Source organism: Odontesthes bonariensis, chromosome 11, assembly GCF_027942865.1.
Source record: "Odontesthes bonariensis isolate fOdoBon6 chromosome 11, fOdoBon6.hap1, whole genome shotgun sequence".
Lineage (NCBI taxonomy): Eukaryota > Metazoa > Chordata > Actinopteri > Atheriniformes > Atherinopsidae > Odontesthes > Odontesthes bonariensis.
In genome coordinates, this window is record NC_134516.1 from 18,317,185 (window position 1) to 18,340,767 (window position 23,583).

Genomic DNA, 23,583 nt, shown 5'->3' on the forward strand with positions numbered 1-23,583 from the left:
TTTAACTGAGCTGTTTTTGCTTGATAAGAATGAGTTTTTCCACCTTTAAAGGTGGAATGAGACAGTTTTTAAAATGGCCTCAACAGTTCCCAACTGTGGAGCTTTGACACGTGTAGTTGCATAAAAATTAAAGGTTTCTGAACACCTTAAGGGAGAAGTTGTTTTTTTTCTTAAACCTGGACCTTATTTTCTGGCATAAAATACGTTCATCTGCTCACCGATAACAGTTTGGTGAAAGTCGGCGTCCTTCGGAAGATATTTAGATCACTGGAGATCCACGTATATTCAGATTCAGATTTTCTTTATTGTCATTGTAGCGAGTACAACGGAAAGTAAGGTGAAGGCCTTTCAGTGCAAGGCAAGTTTATTTGTACAGTACAATTCAACAACAAGGCGATTCAAAGTGCTTTACAGATACATTAAAACAGTAGAAATAAAAAGCAAGATTTAAATTTTAAACAAAAAAGAAAGAGATAAGAACAATAGATAAAATCAGGAGTTAAAATGTGATTAAGTTTAGAAACTCAAGCTTCAGATTTGGAGCTTTATTCAAACGTAGCTGAAAATAGGTGTGTCTTAAACCCACTGAGTGTTTCAGCTGATCTGAGGGTTTCTGGGAGTTTGTTCCAGACATGTGGAGCATAGAAGCTGAATGCAGCTTCTCCATGTCTGGTTCTGACTCTGGGAACTGATAGAAGACCGGATCCAGATGACTGGAAGGTTCATACTGGGTCAGGAGGTCACTGATGCATTCTGGTCCTGGACCATTCAGAGCTTTATAGAGCAGCATCAGAGCTTTATAGAGCAGCATCAGAGCTTTATAGAGCAGCATCAGAGCTTTATAGAGCAGCATCAGAGCTTTATAGAGCAGCATCAGAACTTTAAAATCTATCCTCTGATGGACAGCCAGCCGGTGTAAAGTGCAGACATATAACAACTTGTAAACAATGCAACTATAAAAGGACAGTATGTAACACATAAAAAACAGTATAAAGACAATATGACTACGTATTAAACACAATATTGCACTTATGAGAAAACCAGTATATTGCACTTCACAATAAAGAGGTATTTATGGCTCTGACAGCAGTTGGAATTAAGCTATCTTTTAGTCTATTTGTCTTGGTTTTGATGGCCCAGTACCGTCTGCAGTGGCTCAAACAGGAAATGTCCTGTTGATAACAACAACACGGCAGCTTTGAGCTAACAGTGCAATAGTACGCCTTCATTCATTCATTGGTCTTAAAGTATTGGTGAAAGAAAGACAGATAATGCCTTATTTAGAGGCTGTATTCTGTTCTCTCCCGTTATATGGATATACGCGGATCTGAGTGATCTAAATATCTTCCGAAGGACACCAACTTTCACCAAACTGTTATCGGTGAGTAGATGAACGTATTTTATGCCAGAAATAAGGTCCAGGTTAAAAAAAAAAACGAACTTCCCCTTTAAATAATCCCTTTGCTGGTTTGTAAAACTCATCCTGCACATTTAATTCCAATCTATTTAGTTTGTGATGTAAAAAGTGTCAGAGAGAAAAACTTAAAATCTTCTGTAGTGATGTTGCTGCTCAGCCAAAAACCAAACTTTATTTGGCCAAACCGAGTAAATCTGCAGTATAACACACTCCACAGGAAATGACGATCGGCGACGTCACGTTACGTTGCATCTTGGGTAGTTTGAGTATGAGTAGTAACCTCATGATGCATACCCAACATTTCAGAGAATCTAGTATGCATCCGGGAACTTCTCACTTACTAAAACTCAAAAAGTTAGTATGAGTAGTAGTAGGAGTAGTAGGAGTAGTAGGAGAAGTATGCGGTTTCGAACACAGCCTATGTTTGAGTTTAACTGTAGGAACAGACCAGGGCTGTGTTCGAAACCGCATACTTCTCCTACTTCTCCTACTACTCATACTAACTTTAACTTTTTTTGCCGAAATGTTGGGTATGCATCATGAGGTTACTACTCATACTCAAACTACCCAAGATGCAACGTAACGTGACGTCGCCGATCGTCATTTCCTGTCAAAAACGGCAGTTTCAAGCTAGCTACAACGAGGGTAGGTTCACTTCCTGTTTTCAAAACAAAAGCACCAATTGTATCGTAATGGCTTTCCCTATGATAAAAGGCAACGGGTATTTTATTTTGTGAAAATAACCGGAAGTGCGTTGCTCACTACGGCTAGCTTTAGTAGCGCCGAATTTGTGGGAACAAAATTGTAAATAGCCGGTATTTTGTCAGGTTTTCAACACGTTGGGGATCTAAACGACTACTTTCTCGCCTGAAAATGTTTCAAATGTTGCTAAAGTTTACAGAGTTTAGAGCTTAAGCGAAATCAGCTTCAGGCCGGCTGATTTCGAAATGCATTGTGGGTAAACGCTCTGCATACTGTCTGATCGATCAGTATGCGGTTTCGAACACAGCCCAAGTCTGGGTTTAACTGTAGGAACAGACCAGGACTCGCCTGTTTCTTCCTCCCCGACCGGTCGTGGCCAGCTCGAGTTCTGGGGAAGGTCGGCACAAGAGGAGCCGATCTGAGGGGTGCTGCGATTATACGGAGCAGCCATATCGATTCAGGGACACTGGGAGGCAGTGCTTTCTTGCACGGGTGGGTCAGGAGTCAATTGGCTCTCGCTGCACTGTGTGGACAGCTCCCTCCGTCAATTGGCATCAGCGTGACAGCCCGAGCAGAGCGGGGATGGCCTCAGGAACTGTTTGAGTCGAGGGAATTACTGTTTGTGGAGGGAGGTTACCTTAATGTGGTGTTTGTAGAAAAAAATTTAAATGTATTTTATTTCTACAACCCTTTACAAACAATCATTACGGTGTACCAAAGTGCTTTACAGCAGGTAATAAATAAAGAGTAAAAAGTAAAAAAAAATAAAAACAATAAAAGAAACAGTGAAAGCAATAAAACACAACAAAATCAAATAAGGTAAAAGTGTCATCATACTATTGGGTATTAAAAGCAATCCTAAATAAGAAGGTTTTTAGCCTAGATTTGAAGAGCTCAGGTTCACCCTGATTCCTGTCTATAAATGTTTAAATGGAACTTCTGCGGCTTTTTAGATCAACATTGATTTTTGGTTTAAAGATGGCGTTTTGGGGCGGTCCGTGGCGTAGTGGGTTGAGCAGCCGCCCCATGTACAGAGGCTATAGTTCTCGCTGCAGCTGGCCCCAGTTCGAGTCCCGCACCGAGCGGCCCTTTGCTGCATGTCTTCCCCCTCTCTGTGCCCCCTGCTTCCTGTCTCTCTCCAACTGCCCTATCCATTAAAGGCATAAAAAGCCCCCCCAAAAAATTTAAAAATAAAATTTAAAAAAATATGGTGTTTTTATAACAAAAATGATAAATAATAAAAAAATTATAAATAATAATATAATACAATAATAATATAATGATACATCATAATATAATAATATAATACAATAATAAAAATATAAATTATATTGTTATAAAGACGACTCATGCTGTCAGAGTTGTTTACGTCACAATGCTCTGTGGGTAAAAGGCTCCGGATGACTTCCATTCGGCCTTCGAGCGCAGTAGAAGAGGTGAAAACAAGACTGAATACATGACTGGAAATGTAAACCACGAAGAAGAAGAAGATTAGAGAAGCTTGTGGCGTTTCAATGCAAAGGGAGGAGCTCTTCCTTCTGCCATTCAAGGCTGATGCGTTTGAGCGAGCTGACTGGGGACGCTTCCTCTGGTTTGTCCAAAGACGGTTGCAGCTGTGCGTCAGTTTAGTTGCGTTTCTAACTTTGATTGTTCAGATCTTCAAGGTTTTTAATGACTGAGAACAAACAATGAGCAGGTTTTCAGTCTGCGTTTGATGGAAGGCTGAATGAGTCCCATCTGGTAGCTAATAAAAGCTCTAATCAACGTGTCGTGGCATTCAACTTTACCGCTGGGTGTGTGCTTAACTTCTGTAAAAGGGACTTTGGAAAGCTGTGAAAACTTGCTTTATTTCCCTGGTTGCCTTTCATTTGGAAACTTTGACCAAAAGCAGCATCGTGTGGCTCTGAGCCGACGTCTTTCCCGCTGACCGGTGAAAGTTGAAGCATCTTTTAGACGTTTTATATTCACTCAGCAGGCTTATGGGCACCGTTGAGCGGAGCCACAGTTACAGCTCGACTCGTTCATTTAAATGGACCACCGTCCCGGTCCTGGTATACATGCACAGGAGGGGAAGAAACTGTTCAAGACTCTGCTGCTTCTGTCTCTGTGAGAGATCAACATAATTGTAAGCACAGCTGAATTCACCGGACAGACGTCGTCTTCGTCCAACATTTGTCCAAAACCTGAGGCTTCATCCCGGTTCCAGATCGGCTCCAAGTGTCTCGTGCAGAGCTTACAGATGTGTGATATCAGCCAACCTAATGATGATGCAGTTCCCTCTTACTACAGATCCACCTCACAGCTTAGACAAGTGGAGAAATTCAGAGTTTCACAGGGTTTATTTTCTTAGTTTCCACTCATTAACAGCTATGAGTGGGTTATGTTATGTCTGGGTTTCTAAAGCTTAACTTGAGAATAAAGTCAGATATTAAGGTTTATAATAGGGCAGGGCAACGATTAAAATGTTTAGTCTAATTAATCACATGATTTCCCTGATTAATCACGATTAATCGCATTTGTATGCAAAATCCAAAAATGAATTCAAAAGTAGCGTATAGCTTTTAGCATTTAGTTTTATTTTAAATGTGCTGCCATATGAATGAAAGTGCCATAACATTTGTTGTGCAAACACACTTTTAACATCAGCATCTTTCTGTAGTTTTTATGTAGAAGCCTCGCTCCACTGTCTGTCTCCTTGAATGACTTGCTGCTATCAGTTGTGTGTTTTGCCTTTAAGTGATATTTTAGACTGGAACTACTACGCTGAGAAGACAATTCAACTTGGCTGTAAATGCAGGAGTTTTTAAAAATTTTTAATTTTGAAATACGTGCTTTTATGTTCAAACAAGTAAAACGGAAAGTAGCGCCGGTTAGCTCCGTGAGCTACACACAGAGACCGAGGAGCACCTTTAACGGTGATGTCCAACTTTAAAATGAAAATGGCCGAGTAAAAGTTCTGTACCCTTCTCCAGGTTTGGTGGAACCGCCGATTACTTTCTTTTCCGGTTCCGCAGCAGAAAGCAACAGACTTTTACAACAATAAAACCTGCGTTAATGCGCGATAAAATATTTATCGGCGTTAAATAATTAACAAATTAATGCGATAATAACGAGTTAACTCGCCCAGTCCTGGTTATTTCACATCTTCTCAGTGATTTGCAGTGAGATACACAAGCTTTAAAACAGTTTTCACTGATTTAGGTCAATACTCTGAGGCCGATTGGCTCGTTTGTGTGACCACTCCGTGTACAAATCATTAGTTACCAGGATTTTTGTCACGTTACGTCAGCAAATCACACCTTATTCAGTGAAAAAGCAGGGCAGACCTGCTCTATATCACGTGACTTTGCTGCACGGTTCAGTCGACACATTTCGAGCACTTTTGAGGAAAAAACACGAGTCCTATTGGACGATCGTTTTCGATAGATCATATAATATATATATATATATATATATATATTGAGGAGAGCAAAGAGTGTATTCTGCAGATCCCAAACTTCAACTTTGGAAACAATTCAATCAATCACATCTCACAGGTTTTTATTGTTGCACTGTGCCTCGACTCTCACAAATCCTCCCCCATTTTACTCCATAAAACTCACCCTCCCACACAGGCCGATACAGCCGGCTCCACAACTATTTGAATAGCAACAACATTTGATGTTTTGGTTCAGTACTCTGGATGCTCTGGGTGTTAGATTTAAGGAGAAAATCCTCCCACGGATCCTCCTACGCTGGCAGATATCTAACATCGGTCTGTGACGTGCAGCACATTTCATAATGACAGGCTGCCATTTATTTTTCTGCCTGTCAGCCGGTCATGTCTACTGTAGCTCTATTTTCAGGTGGCCATATCCTGTATTTTCCAGAGATGCTGTACACCTTTCCTAAAAATCTAACAAGTTCACAGCTGCATTGAATTGTAGTGTTCAGGATGTAGATATATTGGGTGCATAAGTAAATTTTAGCTTGTTATCAACTAAGGCTGGGCGAGTTAACTCGTTATTATCGCGTTAATTATTTGACGAGTTAAATAATTATTTAACGAGTTAAATAATTAACACAACTGATAGCAACGAGTCATTCAAGGAAACAGACAGTGGAGCGAGGCTTCTACATAAAAACTACAGAAAGATGCTGATGTTAAAAGTGTGTTTGCACAACAAATGTTATGGCACTTTCATTCATATGGCAGCACATTTAAAATAAAACCAAATGCTAAAGGCTATACACTACTTTTGGATTCATTTTTGGATTTTGCGTACAACTGCGATTAATCGTGATTAATCAGGGAAATCATGTGATTAATTAGATTAAACATTGTAATCGTTGCCCAGCCCTAGAAATAACCCACGAAAAAAACGTTAGAAATTTGACATGAATCGTTGGCTTCATGCAGGATCTTATGAAGAGGATCCATCTAGTCAGGGTTCGAGCTGGCCGGGTTTTAGGCGTGACAACAGTCAGCAGTGGTAGAATTTAACTTTTTTTAGCCCTTTGTTGTCAAAGGACTCTGCTGTAATCACAGGTATTTATTGGCTCCGTCTCCGATCAGCTTTGATTGTAGCACAATACCCATTTTCTCAGGCTTCGGGAGCATGACTGCTGACTTTGCCTTTACAGAAACACACATTTACCGACCGTAACGTCTCACATGGAGGCTCTGAAACCGACGGCAACTCAGACAAAAACAGCTTCACTTTGTTGTGCTGCTTTTTTTTTTTTTTTTTTTTTTTTTTGTCCATGATCCAATCTGCTCTGTTGAGTTATTGAAGCTCACAGACTTATCCAGGAGAAGATGGTGGCAGTTACAGAGTGTAAATCCAGTTCTGTGTTCGCTGTAACCGTCAGAGCTCAACAGGCAGCGGGGAAAGGACTCAATTGGCTTGATTTAGTAGGTGTAACAGCCTTTAAAAACCTGCTGAAACGTGTAAAAGCAGTATTTTGGTGCTTTTCCAGACGCTTCCTTCAGAGGACTTTCCAGACTATCTGACGTGTCAAATTAGGTCGACCTGATTGAGAACATTTGCTAGCATTAGCTTGTTCAGCATTAAGAAATCCTGTTGGATGTCATAAATTCAGAACATTTGTGTGTAAATTAACTGGGTAAAGATGGACACAACCAGCCCCTCACAGGTGGTGATTTACAGACGTTGAATCTTTAGGGTGGATTTAAGTTCTCAACACTTTGTTTGGTTACTCACTTTCTTTTCTTTTTAGCAGTAATCTAAGGCTGTGTTAGAAACCGCATACTTCTCCTACTACTCCTACTAACTTTTTGAGTTAGTATGCGAGTTTGAGTAAGCGAGACGTTCCCGGATGCATACTACATTCTCTGAAATGTTGGGTATGCATCATGAGGTTACTACTCATACTCAAACTACCCAAGATGCAACGTAACGTGACGTCGCCGATTGTCATTTCCTGTCAAAACGGCAGTTTCAAGCTAGCTACAACGAGGGTAGGTTCACTTCCTGTTTTCAAAACAAAAGCACCAATTGTATGGTAATGGCTTTCCCTATGATAAAAGGCAACGGGTATTTTATTTTGTGAAAATAACCGGAAGTGCGTTGCTCACTACGGCTAGCTTTAGTAGCGTCGAATTCGTGGGAACAAAATTGTAAATAGCTGGTATTTTGTCAGGTTTTCAACACGTTGGGGATCTAAACGACTACTTTCTCACCTGAAAATGTTTCAAATGTTGCTAAAGCTTACAGAGTTTAGAGCTTAAGCAAAATCAGCTTCAGGCCGGCTGATTTTGGCTCGGGCAGGAGCGAAACGCATTGTGGGTAAACTTTCTGCATACTGTCTGATCGATGAGTATGCAGTATGCGGTTTCGAACACAGCCTAAGACATTTTCAAGGTGCCTCACTTAGAGAATTTACTTCCTACCTCCTCACAGTACATGAAACCTGTCATTTTTCTTTCTCTTATCATTGTAACAGGATTCTTTAGATGGCAGGAGATGAAACGGCTTGAAAAAATATACTCCCTGATAGTTACATATAGCCTTATTATGCAACCTGTGCGGACACTATCCATCCAGCACATACAGAAGAGGCTCATAGAGATGCAGAGAGTGGAGGGTAAACACCATAAATAAATGTTACAGCCTGCTGGGCCTATTTTCTGTGTTCGAGGGAATAATTATTTTGTAGAGAAACACTAAATGCATAACACATTAGATATTCTCACATAACTATTCGAGGAAACTTGAATTTTAAGTAAATGCATCATCTCAGGCAGCGTTGGTGTCCAGTTAAAACCTTTAGGTACTATAAAATACACACAGAATAACAGAATTGCTCATGAAGGTGGTAAAAGACGGGCTTTTATATAACAGCATAGTTTCATAAAGACACTAAACTGCTTTTAGTTCTTTATCTGACCACAAAGCAGCTGCTGCAGAGCTGCAAATTTAACGGGTCACCGCTTGTTTTAATGTGATCATCATCACCGTGTACAACGCTTACTTGTGTCTGTTTGGATGTAGATCAAAAGCCGAGGTGAGAAATGTTTAAAGTTGGAGGAAAAGATGAGAAATCATTCTGACGAACCAAAGGAGAGCCGAGCTGCTCAGAAATAACCAAATATCCATTAGATAAAGTGGAGGATTGTCCCATTTAACTGTTAAAAATCAAAGTATTTTCACCTTTTTCCACTAAAAGGTTATTTTATTCCGATTTTTAAGGGAATTACGGATATAAAGCCAAACTGCTCCCTGAGCCCAGAGATGGGGACTCAAGTCACTCTGACTTGGACTCAAGTCAACTCGAGTTGCTGTTTTGATGACTTGTGACTTGACTTGACATAAAATAAAAGACTTGAGACTCGACTCGGACTTGGAAGTTAAAGACTCGGCACTTGACTTGACTTGAGACACGATGACTTGAATAACTTGAGTGTTAAGCATCTAGCATAACTTCGAACTTTGTTCGTCATTTGAAGATCCATTCTGACCAGTAAGTGCTTATCAAATTAGCTAATATTATCCGGTTAGCCTAGTCGGTAGTTAGCTAACGTTAGCTTGATATGATACGGGGTGGGGGACAGTTACTTATATCTTGTCTTTTCACTTTATTAAGATCAGATTCTGCAGGTAAAATTGCAATAATAAGGTGACTTGACTTTGACTTGACTTGCCCAAGAAAAAATTACTTGGGACTTACTTGAGACTTGAAAGCTAAGACTTGGGACTGACTTGAGACTTGAAAGCTAAGACTTGGGACTTACTTGAGACTTAAAAGCTAAGACTTGAGACTTGAAAGCTAAGACTTGAGACTTACTTGAGACTTGAAAGCTAAGACTTGGGACTTACTTGAGACTTGAAAGCTAAGACTTGGGACTTACTTGAGACTTAAAAGCTAAGACTTGAGACTTGAAAGCTAAGACTTGGGACTTACTTGAGACTTGAAAGCTAAGACTTGAGACTTACTTGAAACTTGAAAGCTAAGACTTGAGACTTGAAAGCTAAGACTTGAGACTTACTTGAGACTTGAAAGCTAAGACTTGAGACTTACTTGAAACTTGAAAGCTAAGACTTGAGACTTGAAAGCTAAGACTTGAGACTTACTTGAGACTTGAAAGCTAAGACTTGAGACTTGAGACTTGAAAGCTAAGACTTGGGACTTACTTGAGACTTGAAAGCTAAGACTTGGGACTTACTTGAGACTTGAAAGCTAAGACTTGAGACTTACTTGAGACTTGAAAGCTAAGACTTGGGACTTACTTGAGACTTGAAAGCTAAGACTTGAGACTTGAAAGCTAAGACTTGAGACTTACTTGAGACTTGAAAGCTAAGACTTGAGACTTACTTGAGACTTGAAAGCTAAGACTTGGGACTTGCACATGTGTGACTTGGTCCCATCTCTGCCTGAGCCCCTGAATGTGTGCGATGTCCTGCTGGGCTGAACCTTGCCGCACGCCAGCACCTTTCAACTCAGCCTTTTGTTCAGCTTCCCACACCGAGCGCCGCGGGTCCAGTCCTCAGAGGACGGGCCTCAGCTTGGCGGCGAGCCGCGGGTCCACGCAGCACATCGGCGTGCCGAGGTCAAAGCCATCAAATCACCGCAGCCGGGAGGCGGTGGCGGCGCCCGTTTCCTGACACTTTGGGGCTGGTGGGTTTCTGAGATAACATTAGAAAGATGCGTCGCCGGGGAGCGTGCCGTCGTCAGGCAACAGGACTGCAGCACGCTCGCGGTCTCAAACCGTCAAGACGACACTCGGGTTATTTAAAGGAGGATGATTAATGCGTTGAGAAATGGCAAGCACCTGCCCCAGCCGCACTCCCTCCTAGGGGGGGTGTGTGGGCGTTTGTGTGGGTGGGTATATGCTCAGGAACATATACATATGCATTTAGTTTTACATCCTTTTGTTCGTGCGTTTTTCCTGCACTTTTCACACACATACCGGATCCTGTATGTGCGTGTGAGTGTCTTTGGATTACGCTGACTGGGCCGGTGTGCTGGCAATTAGAAAAACCACCAGTGGCAAGGTGCACATTAATCATGTTCCTCAGCTGAAAGAGAGAAATGGGGCGGAGATGGGGGGAGGAAGGGGAGGAGGGGGAGGAGAAAGAATAATGAGAGGCTGTGTCTGAGGTATTCAGAGCTGCTCTGTTTGCTCTGACATGATGTTGGAAGCATTTATGAATAAGCAAGGTCAAGACAATGGGCCCCGGCCCACCGGACACAGAGAGCCAGAGGTTGGTTTTTACTGCATATTCTCCACAGGGACGACTTCAGCGGAGAAATGTGTCGCACCATCATTGTTCCTGCTGGTGTTCAGGCGGGACTCGTTGGAGGCTTAAACATTCTGAATGGATGCAGGTTCAGGCTCAGTCCTGTTCTCTGGAAACAGGAGATCTGAAACTTAAGTTTGGCAAAGCTGTGCATTTATGGCTTCTTCTATGATTCCACGTGTTATTGGTTACCGTGGTTACTGATCTCAGCAGCATTCTGTCAATAATGTATGAAAATATAAATCAAAACGAGCTGTATGAGCTTATAGTCTGTAACAAACGTTATCAGCGTAGAGGTTTGGAGATTTTATCTTTTTGTACGGAAGTCTTGAGCCTCACATCATTTCTTTTTTTTTTTTATTGCCAAGAAGAATCTAAATACAGTTTATAAGTAGAGAAACAGAGTTTGTTCAGTTCTGAGCAGCTTTAAAGTGAATATCTGCTCTGAGTTCCTTTCTCCTCCAACTCAGCCTGAACCCTCTCAGACGAGCTTTCTGTCCTTTCTTTAAGGAGTCTGCAGGAATATTTCTCCAGGCTTCTTGAAGGACATCCCAAAGCTCTTCTTTGGATGTGGGCTGCCTTTTGTTCCGTTCTCTGCCAACATGACCCCACACTGCTTCAGTAATGTTGAGCTCCGGGCTCTGGGGAGGATTCATCCCTCCATCAGACCCGCTGCCACTGATTTTCAGCCCACTTCTTGTGTCCTTTGGCACAGCTCAGCCTTTTCTCCCTGTTTCCCTTCCTTAAGAACGGCTTCCTGACAGCCACCCTTCCATGGAGCCCATTTCTGATGAGGCTTGGGCCAACAGCAGATGGATCAGCTGAAGGTCCAGATGCATCTCTCAGCTCCTGTGTCAGGGCTTTGCTGGATGTTTTCCTCTTTCTTAAGGACATCACTTTCAGATCCTGTTCATCTGCTGTAGATAGTTCTTTAGGCCTGACACTTCTTCTTCTGTCCTCCACTGGTCCAGTTTCCTCAAATGTTTTAAGGACACACTGCACACCATGCTGAGATATGCCAAGTTTTCAGCTAACAGCTCTTTGGGAATCACCTTGTTGCTGCAGAAATCCTGTTTTCTGTCTGTCAGACTGTGTTATCTTTGCTGTTTTTCACAGATGCTGAACACTGGCTCATCCCTTGAGTTAGGAGCCTTTTTTCATGCCTGAATCATTCATAGGTCAGAGTTTTAGTGGCTTAACAAAGGAAAAACACATGCTTGAGTCTGTTGTTTCAGCCTTTTTAGATGAATAAATAGTCCTAATTCAAAAAATTTCCTCAACAAGTCTAATATCTACTATTTAGATAAAACCCTTAAGTCGATGTATCACATGCGTGCATCTTTCTCTTTTATCTTGCTGTATTCTGCTGCCTCAGACACAGAAATATCACATTTATTGAACAGCAAAAACAACACAAGAAAGCAAAGTCCTGGTGCAGACTTCCAATAAATTACTGGTGACAGATTCGTCCGAGAGTGGCGGAGTTTGCGCTGACTTTGTGCTTGTGCGCCAAAAGGGTGTGAGATCTGACAGGAGGTGTTTTCTGAATGGGAGCCAGTCTCCCGAAGCCCTTCTGCCATTGGGTTGTTGTCTTCATCTGTAAACGATAAAGTCTGCTGCCTGCTGAAACCGTCTCTGGGCTTCAGAACCCGTCTAATGCATGTTTTCCATCTTCTTTGTCTTCCAGATGTATGATTGCTGATGAGGTAAGCACACGCCGCGCTCACACGTGAAATCTATTTCCGCAGAAACGGGAAAAAAAAAAGAAGCGGAGACTTCTGCTGCATGCCTTCCAAATTAATTTGTCAGCCCTGCGCCGCACTCCCGTGTGCCTAATCGGTTTTGACACTGGAATCATTCTGAGACCTTATTACTCTTGGGCCTCGCAGCAGCTCAGCCGTCATATGCAATTTGCTGCAGAATCGCTGCACGATTGACTTGTTTTTCTCCCCCTTTTGCCATGTGTTGATTCTGTCCGACCCAGATGGGGCTCGGGAAGACGGTGCAGGCCATCGCGGTGGCGTACGCCTACAGGCGGGAGTGGCCTCTGCTGGTGGTGGTGCCCTCATCCCTCAAATATCCCTGGATCGAGGAGCTGGAGAGGTGGATCCCCGAGCTGCAGCCCGGAGACATCAATCTGGTGGAAAACAAGAGCCACACCATGTAGGTCACCCCACCGTCCCCACCCGTGTTTCAGAGCTTTTGCTCTCATGTATGACTGCAACACAATTAGGGTACGAGCCTCCACATCTGGGTGATCACATGACATTTTCTGTCTTTAAAGTGGTGAATACTGGTTGTTCCACCTTGTCTTAACAAGTCTGACAATCATCTTTGAGTTATTACATCCATAAATTAGCACAGTACACGTGAGACTCGTGCACTGTGAGTCTCACATATTCTGCCCTGCTGGAAAATGTAAATGTAATTTATATATACAGCCCTTTACAATCATTACGATGTACCAAAGTGCTTTACAGCAGGTAATAAATAAAGAGAGGAATTTGTAAAAACAATAAAAGAACAGTGAAAGCAATAAAATACAACAAAATCGATGAAGATAAAAGTGTCATCATACTACTGGCAAGGCAAGGCCAGTTTATTTGTACGGCACAATTCAACAACAAGGCGATTCAATGTGCTTTACAGAGACATTAAAGCAGCAGCAATAAAAAGCATGATTTAAGTTTTAAACAAAAAAGAAAGAAATAAGAACAATAGATGAAATCAGGAGTTAAAATGTGATTAAGTTTTGAAATTCAAGCTTCAGATTTGGAGCTTTGTTCAAACGCAGCTGAAAATAGGTGTGTCTTCAATCCACTGAGTGTTTCAGCTGATCTGAGGCTTTCTGGGAGTTTGTTCCAGACATGTGGAGCATAGAAGCTGAATGCAGCTCCTCCATGTCTGGTTCTGACTCTGGGAACTGATAAAAGACCGGATCCAGATGACCTGAGGGCTCTGGAAGGCTCATACTGGGTCAGGAGGTCACTGATGCATTCTGGTCCTGGACCATTCAGAGCTTTATAGATGATGGGTATTAAAAGCAATCCTAAATAAGTAGTTTTTAGCCTCGATTTGAAGAGGCCCGGTCAGAAATAAGACGTAGCTCGACGGGGATATAAATAAAAAAGGAAAATATAAATAAGATATAGATAAAAATATAAAACGAATCCCTAAAAATGACAGGCTCTGAACACCGGGGACACATCCAGAAGGCCTCCTGAACCATTTCTCCTTTCCATGGAGCAGCAAATCTACTCTGAGCTCATCTCAATCTCGGTTTTTTTGGTCAGCTCATCTCCCTCTTTAGCACGACAGCATCCGGCCACCTCTTTGTTTTACTCCCCCAGTGTTTAAGACACAGTCAGAAGCCTTCTCCAAGTCCACAAAACACAGGAAAACTGGTTGTACGAACTACTGTATACTTTTAGAGATAAAAACCAGGACAAAAATGTCTTTGCTCCTCCTGAATCTGAGTTTTATCTCCCGGACTCCTCTTCCCAGCAGCCTGGCATAAACCTCCCCAGGAAGGCTTAGAAACGTGATGCTCCTCTGGTTGAAACTCACCCTCTGGTGTCCTTCTTATAGCTGATTAACTGTGCAGCAGGAGCCACGTGAACAGACGAGTTCAAAACCTTTAGAAATAAGCTCATCAAACACAGATCAGTGCTCCGAACCCAACTTCCAAACCTGAAACGACACCTTCTGCCCCGTTGGAGGGAATCCCAGCAGCGATTCAGGCCGAGCCGTCTCCCACCTGGACCCTGCAGACTGTGGGAAGCCCACTCGTCAGAGTTCTGCCTCTTCAGAGCAGATTGAAGTGAGACTGTAACCCAACACTTGGTCCTGGGTGTGTTTGTTCAGGCCTTTTATAAGGGAGGCGACCTGGCACCATCAGAGCTCCACAGCGAGGGGAAAGCTGAAGAAATAATAAAGGCGCAGTTATTTATAATACACCCAGACGGCTCAATGTCATCCCGTGGTTACCATGGTTTCAGACAGTGCACGAGCTAAACGAGATCCAGCACACCAGCTGGAGCCACAGGGTGAACGGTCCTACTGACCTCATAGCTTCTCAGAATATTCTGCACATAAGCTGTCCCCGAGTCTTTGGTTCGTTTTCTGACATCCGTGATAATCCTGCAGAAATCTGCAGACTTTTACCCCTCGGTCACAGCAAGGAAGCGAAGACAGTTACAGGTTAACGCTCATGACGCCCAAACGTACGCTGTATGGTCGACGTGAAACTCAGCCGCTGCCACTTAAAGCTGCATTATGTATTTTTTTTAGGAGTTGAATATAAGTCAAATAGAATAGAAAATAGAATAGAAAAATACTTTATTCATCCCCCAATGGGGGAAATTCAAATTAGTCAAGTAGCTTAGGAAATTATTAATATTTACAATGATTGTATATCAACAACAACAATAATAATACCAATTCTAATGAAAATACTACTACTAACTAATAATAATAATGATGATAATAAATGACTAAATAAAAAAATAAAAATCAATCAATCAATTTGAGAAGAACACAGCAGTCACTGTTAAAAAGCCTAATGGCTCACTGGACAAAATCTAAATCTTACCAAGTATATTTATCTCATTGAGTATCTAGTTACACTTGATATAAGACACAACTGCCTAACAAGTTCTATTTCAGCCAGATATAGGGACTTGTTTTAATACAATACATCTGGAATATCTTGTTAATTGAAAAAGTCTTGAAAACAAATTGTTTTGAGTCGGATTTCACATGAAACAAGCTTTTTTTTTTTTTTTAATTTGAAGAGTTTTTAAGCTAATTTCAAGATCACTTTTAACTCAAAAGTCCCAAATATCACATTTTATTTCAAGACATCTTGACAAGCCGATTTTCCATTGGCAGATTTTTTTTTTGCTTATTTCAAGCAAAAACGTCTCGTATTTGTTGTTTTTCTTACTTATTTTTGGAGGGGCATTTTTTCCAGTGCTGTGGGAACAAAGGACCTCCTGAACCTCTCAGTCCTGCAGCACAGAGAGATGAGCCTCGATATCAAAATCTTATCGAAATAATCACCTCGATAAGATTTAAGATCATCTTCATGGATGCAAGTACAAAAAGATGCTTCAAATGGACAGTAAAGGTGTGATCAGGGCACTTAATGCTGCATATTACACAGATTATTGCTGCTTAGAACGGCTTTTAATGGGGAAAAATGGCAGTTTTATTAAATATCATGTGGTCAGCAATCTAAGGAACTATACCTGAGGTCATTTTCTGCTGAGAAAACCAGCAAATATTCCCATTTCAGAGGCACGAACTGTAAATGTTTGTGATATTTGAATTGTTTCTGATTATCTACAAATACAATAAGCAGCTGAAGGCAAAACGACGCGTGTTATTTAGGAGATTAGAACCGAGGCTCATCAGCGTGCATCTGCTCCAGATGTCTCTGCAATAATGATCATCATGTAAGTGAAAGGTTGCGTCCATTATTCCACCTTAAAGAGGAGCTGCCCTTCTAACGTGTGATACCTCCTGCTCACGCGGGCGGTCGTAACTCACCCTAAAGAGAGTTAATAAAAACATGAGCACACTCGGTCACATCTTGTGAACGTGAGGCGGCGTGACAGGCGGCAAAAGGTGGGGCCGATGAATTAATGTCAAAGTGGCCCTCTGTGTCAGGAGCCGCTGATGTCTGACGGCGCTGACAGACGAATTGTGTCCAGGTGGCGTCTGCAGTATTGAACGAGAAGTGAAATGTTGTGAAATGAAAATGCTGTCCTCGATGAACCGTTTCCACAGCTCTTTATTCAGGTTTTACTTCTGTGCATTGAGCCTTCATTTTTATTTATATAGCGCCAAATACAACAAATGTCATCTCAAGGCACTTGAATAATAAAGTCCAACTCCAAAAACCACTGTAACACCATTCAAAGGATGTCTGTTGGAACAGGGAAACGGTGGGAAGTTTTTCCATTGAATTTTTTTTTTTAAATTTTTTTTTTTTTTTTTTTTTTTTTTTTTTTTTTTACACTGTTGGTTTTTCAAATTCAAACTCTGATTTTGATGCTGTAAAAATTCAATATTAAAAATTCGTATTCAAACTCTGATGGCACAGAAAAACTTCCACATGTACATACTATCATTTGAGAAAATAAACGGGGGAAAAGAGAGTAAAGTGAGGAAAGGTGTGACAGATGAGGCCCCCCAGCAGTCTGGGCCTATAGCAGCTGAACTATGGGATGTTTCAGGATCACCTGAGCCATCCCTAACTATAAGCTTTATCAAAAAGGAAAGTTTTAAGCCTGGTCTTAAAAGTGGAAAGGGTGTCTGCTTCCCGGACATTTACTGGCAGCTGGTTCCACAGAGAGGGGCCTGATAACTGAAGGCTCTGCCTCCCATTCTACTTTTAGAAACTCTGGGAACCTCAAGTAAACCTGCAGTTTGGGAGCGAAGTGCTCTGTTAGGAAAATATCTTACGATGAGATCTTTAAGATATGATGGAGCTCGGTCATTAAGAGCTTTATATGTGAGGAGAAGAATCTTAAATTCTATTCTGAATTTAACAGGGAGCCAATGAAGAGAATCTAAGAGAAGCAGCCTTGAAAGCTGCTCTTTGGAGCCCAACTTTTTCCCTGTTTTTCATTATCGAATGATGCAAACTTCCTGTATTTGTGACTGGGATTGGAGGGGAGGGCTCGCCGCCTGCCAGCGCCGACGAGGTGCAAAGAGGTTGCGAACACCTTCTGGGGGAAAAAAACGTGCCCTTGAACCGAGTGTGTTAATGAGTGAACGCGCAGGCAAGAAGAAATTATGCAGCAGCACCTCTCAGGATTGAGACTCCCCGGTGCCTTTGTAGAACATGAATGGCACCTTATTCCAGCTCTGAAATGTGTGTGTCTGTGAGGCAGAGGCGAGGAATTAAAGCCTGACAGATGCTGGAAATGTTTTTCCTTTTTTTTCTTGGATCCAGTTTCATGCTGCTGTCAGTCGCCTGCATGCGTTATTTGTTTACGTGTGGCCTGTGTACCCGTGTGTTTGTGGAACAGCTGCGCGTAGCTTTGCTGAAAAAATGCAGAAGTGGCAACACAACCCAGGAATGGATTCTTTTACAAGTCTGTGTCGAGCAGTTTGTCTCAGTGTGTGTTTGTGTGTGTGTGTTGAATGATTCGGTTTGCTCTACCTTCGGGGCTCCGTTTTTGAAGCCAATAAACACCAGAGCATGTGAACAGATGTTAACTGTTAACACTCATCTCTGAGTTAAATATGAAGACTTTAGGAGACATTTTCTTCCCTTTTCTTATGCGAATTTATGCTAAAAAGGCAAATAAATCCACCTATTTGTGCCACAGTGCTCCATTTTTTTTTACCAATGTGACTCCATCCAACAAAGAAATGCATATTTTTGACTTTATCTGATGCTAAAGGCTCACTGCACCACATCTGTAGCCCTTTGCTGCTATAATAAACTAATAATTTCCTTCTATCCGAGTAACGTTTGTTCAGAAAATCACAAAAAACAAACAAGTTATTCATCAGTTAGCCACGGTTAAAGATTCATGCCTGCATTCGGACATAATGCGGCAGTAGGTCGGTGAGAAGGGGGCTCTGTGATGAGAAAAACAACCATATCTGCTGTTCCACTGATTCCTGTCATTCTGATGTATTAAAAAACCTAAATAAGAGCTTTCCAGCTTGTTTAAAGAGTCATAAAATGTCTTCCGACTTGAGCTGGAACTGTAAGATTTTCAAATAAAAAGTCAGATATCCACATGAAAATATATATTTATGGATATTTGTATATTTAATTTGCACCAAAGGGTTGTTTAGTTGGCTTCATGTAGGCCTGAAGGAGCTGTTTTAGAGTCTTTAGGAATTGTTTTTGCAGGTTTTAGGCATGTTATGTTCTAATGATTTGATGTAAGATGCAGAGCACTTTGGTTTGAGTGGTTTAAAAGCAGCTTTTGGTCATTTTTTGACAACATATATATATATATATATATATATCAACAATACATGAAAATTATATCAATTTCCTTTGTTTTAACAAGTCTGTGCAGCAGTCATTATATATGACGAGCAGAATCTTCATTTATTCCTGTTTTTAAACAGTTTAAACCTTTAAAATCTCCCCGAACGGAAACGTCTTCATCGTCCCAAACCAAAATTATTCGGCAAACATTTATTTCCTTGCGGTTTAAAATGTGTGTGCAGCAGATATCCTGCATCAACACGCAGCAAACGCGATCAATTCTTTTTCTCGGCTCATGAAATCTGAATATTTAGTTTATTTCAAGTGCAGCATGTTTGTGTAACAGCTGCTGGTTGGATGAGCAAAGCTCCTTCTTTATTGAAGAAATCATTCATTCATTGATCTTTGGGGGGAAACAGAGCAATGTGTTTTTTTTTTCCTTAACTTAAATAACTAATACTTTCCTTAACTTCGTTTGGTGTTGTTTCCTGATGGCTGATGTAGGTTTTGTGCTCTTGTCCTTCCAGGGGCATCGGCAGCAGTAAGGTGACGGTGTTGGGCTACGGCCTGCTCACTACTGACGCTCGCCCCCTGGTGGAGGCTCTGAACAGGCAGCAGTTCGCCATCGTGGTGGTGGACGAGTCGCATTACCTCAAATCCAGGAACGCGGCGCGGACGAAGATTCTTGCTCCCGTGATTCAGAGCGCCAAGCGGGCCATCCTGCTCACCGGCACCCCGGCTCTGGGCCGACCTGAAGAGGTAATGAAGTTGGGACCAAGTCACACATGTGCAAGTCTCAAGTCTTAGCTTTCAAGTCTCAAGTAATTTTTTCAAGTCAAGTCAAGTCACCTTATTATTGCAATTTGACCTGCAGAATCTGATCTTAATAAAGTGAAAAGACAAGATATAAGTAACTGTCAGTAAACATCATTGGCCAATGTGTCCAACCCGTATCATATCAAGCTAACGTTAGCTAACTACCGACTAGGCTAACAGGATAATATTAGCCAGAGATGGGGACTCAAGTCACTGTGACTTGGACTCAAGTCGACTCGAGTCGCTGTTTTGATGACTTGTGACTTGACAAAAAATAAAAGACTTGAGACCCGACTCAGACTTGGAAGTTAAAGACTCGGCACTTGACTTGAGACACGATGACTTGAATGACTTGAGTGTTAAGCATCTAGCATAACTTCGAACTTTGTTCGTCATTTGAAGATCCATTCTGACCAGTAAGTGCTTGTCAAATTAGCTAATATTATCCTGTTAGCCTAGTCGGTAGTTAGCTAACATTAGCTTGATATGATACGGGGTGGGGGACAGTTACTTATATCTTGTCTTTTCACTTTATTAAGATCAGATTCTGCAGGTCAAATTGCAATAGTAAGGTGACCTGACTTTGACTTTGACTTGCCCAAGAAAAAATTACTTGGGACTTGCACATGTGTGACTTGGTCCCATCTCTGATATTAGCTAATTTGACGAGCACTTAGTGGTCAGAAATGGATCTTCAAATGACGAACAAAGTTCGAAGTTGTCGTCTGGCTGTCTGAATAACACTCAAGTCATTCAAGTCATCGTGTCTCAAGTCAAGTGCCGAGTCTTTAACTTCCGAGTCGAGTCTCAAGTCTTTTATTTTTTGTCAAGTCACAAGTCGTCAAAACAGCGACTCTAAGTCGACTTGAGTCCAAGTCACAGTGACTCGAGTCCCCATCTCTGGTTTGACTGTAATGAAAATTTAATGACGCCTTGTGGGGAAGCAGGAAGTTTTGTTTTCCTCCCCCCCGGATGACTTAAACCTTGCAGAATCCAAAAATTCCTCCTCACCCTGCTTCAAAAAATTTAATAAAAGATTAAAAATGGAGCCGAGGACGAGGAGAAACTGCCTTCAGTCCGTGATGAAAACGGGACTCTTGAGGCCACACTGGTGACGAGCGGCCGGCCGGTTTGTGGCTCTCAGAAAGGTGTTCCACCCTACGAAGCAGGTAGATCGCCATGGTAACATGCTCCACTCTGATCCAACATTCAGAAAGCCAATTAACTCTCTTTGGCATCACTCATCCTCCAGGATCCCATGGTCTTATTTCAATAACCTTTGTTGCAAAAACTTCATTTACAGAGGCTGATATGAACAGACCCGGCGCCGCAATAAACGAGACGAGTAATAAAAAGAAACGCAGGAGGAGGAGAGATTCAATTTCTATTGAATTTAGAAACAATAAGAAGGGCTATTCACAGGACAACAGTGTTTGGAGAGAGGCCGAGCTGTTCCCCCTCTGCATAATGATTTATTATACCATTGTTTTATGTGTTAGGCTGCAGGTGTGCTGCAGATTGCAGCCACATTCCAGAACTGCAGCTGCGGACACCGAGGAAGACTTTGAGAATAGAAAATCCAACGTGAAGACGCCACAGAGTCGATAAGAAACGCTGCTTCACCCCGCACTGGAAAAAATGCCCCTCCAAAAATAAGTTAAAAAAACCAACAAATACAAGACGTTTTTGCTTGAAATAAGCAAAAATATCTGCCAATGGACATAGTGAAAATTGGCTTGTCAAGATTTCTTGAAATAAGATGTGATATTTAAGACTTTTGAGATAAAAGTGAGCTTGAAATTAGCTTTAAAACCTCTTCAAATGTAAAAAAAAAAGCTTGTTATCAGCTTCATATGTGACTCAAAAACAATTTGTTTTCAAGACTTTTTCATTTAACAAGATATTCCAGATGTATTGTTTTCAAACAAGTCCCTATATCTGGCTGAAATAGTGCTTGTTAGGCAGTTGTGTCTTATATTTAGTGTAATGAGATATTTGGACTAGAAATAAGACAAATATACTTGGTAAGACTTTGATTTTTTTTCCAGTGCGATGACGGCCTCTGATGCAGCGTCGTACATTCACAGGCCCTGGAAGGCCGTTACTTTGTCATGTGATGCGTTAAAGTGATCACTTACGACGGCCCGGCAGTTAATTATCATCAATTTTATCGTGTTTCCTAATTACGCAGAAGACGTGCAGAATGAGCCTCTTCATCTTGGAGAAAAATCGAGGCTCGTTTTCCTTCTGCTTTGCAGTCGCAGTGCAAAAAATGTGTTTGAGCTTTGTAAAAACACAACAACTCCAAGGTCCCATAATCATTCAAAACAAAAGAAGATGCACCAAAATGTCCTGCGTGCAACACATCAAAGCCCCCGAGAGCTTGTTTTTTTTAATACTTTTTGCCTAAATAAACTCATATTAATCTCATATCCTTGATCTTTATTCAAAGAGTTTAACAGTTATAAAATCAGCTAAACTGTGAGGTTTAGACCTCACATCGAACCCTGTAAAAAAGGTGTAGAAATAAAACTGGGTGGATGCCTTAAACATAAATAATCCTAACAAAGCAAAGCTAGATGCTTCTTTTAGCCAAAAACCTAATTTTAGAGCAGAACTGCTACGCAAAAAGCAGCAACTTTTCCCATAAAATGAATTTCTGTACATGACTGACCGTCGTTTTGGAGACGAATCGAGTCTCAAAAGGAGGTTTTTCCTGTTAAATCTGATTTAAAAGGGTCATTCCCCAGTGTTTGCATGAAAAAAGATAATCACCATCTTTTCTCCACGCCCCTTTTTAATCATTATATTGATCAAAGATGAAATTTGTTGCTGTTTTGACTAAATATTTCATTGTGAAAAGCTGATTTTAATGATTTTAAAAGAAAAAACTGTTGATGTTTGTTTTTAATGTGAAAGAAGGTTCGGGTTGTTAAGTAGTAGGAAATAATACTGTTAATTGAGGGCTATTTTTTTTTTTTACTTAATTAATACACATTTCTTATTAGTGTTTAAAAGAGATGGTTTCAACTAAAGTTGGTTTTAATGCAGGACAACAATGGAGCTGCAGAAGGTTTTCTTGCTCACAGATATTACACAACGTCCTCTGGGGGGTAAAAATGCAGTTGGCAGTCATTGGATTGTAATAACGCCGCTTTAAGAAGTGCGTTTTCATTGTTTATCATTTCTTGTTGACTCAGTAATGAAGTAACTCGATCATAAAAACTTGTAGAAACGTGTAAATTCCTGAAGGTTTCTCTCTCGGTGTTCTTCTGCTCTCCTCGTTTTGCAGCATCAGCAGCATGCAGTAGCTTTAGATTCTCTGAACTCTTTGGGTAAAATATTCATAGCATGGGTACGTTTCAACCTGCCACATTTAACAGAAACGGCACCTGATGGGGCTGACAGCGACGCACATAACTGAGAATATCATCCAGTGTTTTTACAAAGGAAACTAATACTTAGTTGCATATATTTATGCCCTCGTGTCGTTTTAAGTGCTCCACATTTTGCTGCCTTTTGGACTCACTCTGTTGCTTTTTTACTGGCCTGAAAACACTGTTTTCTTCTGTACTGTGTTCCCTTATGACACTTTCCACCCCTCTTTTTTTTTTTGGTAACTGATAAATTGAACTGCCTTGTCATCTCGGTTTAGAAACTTGGTTCTGCTAAATGAACTGTGTTGGACATGAACGCCTGTGAATATGTTCCACAGAAACCAGGATATCAGGGTTCATTTATGAATGTAGACTTTTTGGTGCTTAAAAACTAGGGCTGGGCGAGTTAACTCGTTATTATCGCCTTAACTCGCTAATTATTTAACGCCGATAAATATTTTATCACGCATTAACGCAGTTTTTAAAGAAAAAATAATAATAAAATAACATTTTTAACATTTTTTTGGGGGCTTTTGTGCCTTTTAATGGATAGAGAAATTCAGAGAGACA

General features: G+C 41.2%; 1 protein-coding gene across 1 annotated transcript in view; it reads left to right on the plus strand.

Moving 5' to 3' along the window:
* zranb3 (zinc finger, RAN-binding domain containing 3) overlaps positions 1-23,583 on the plus strand; it is a 148,656-nt gene that overhangs the window by 2,089 nt on the left and 122,984 nt on the right. Inside the window, exons 3-5 of the mRNA XM_075477837.1 lie at positions 12,548-12,566; positions 12,845-13,023; positions 19,348-19,579. Coding sequence (XP_075333952.1) covers positions 12,548-12,566; positions 12,845-13,023; positions 19,348-19,579 — 430 coding nt within the window. The remainder of the gene's footprint in view (positions 1-12,547; positions 12,567-12,844; positions 13,024-19,347; positions 19,580-23,583) is intronic.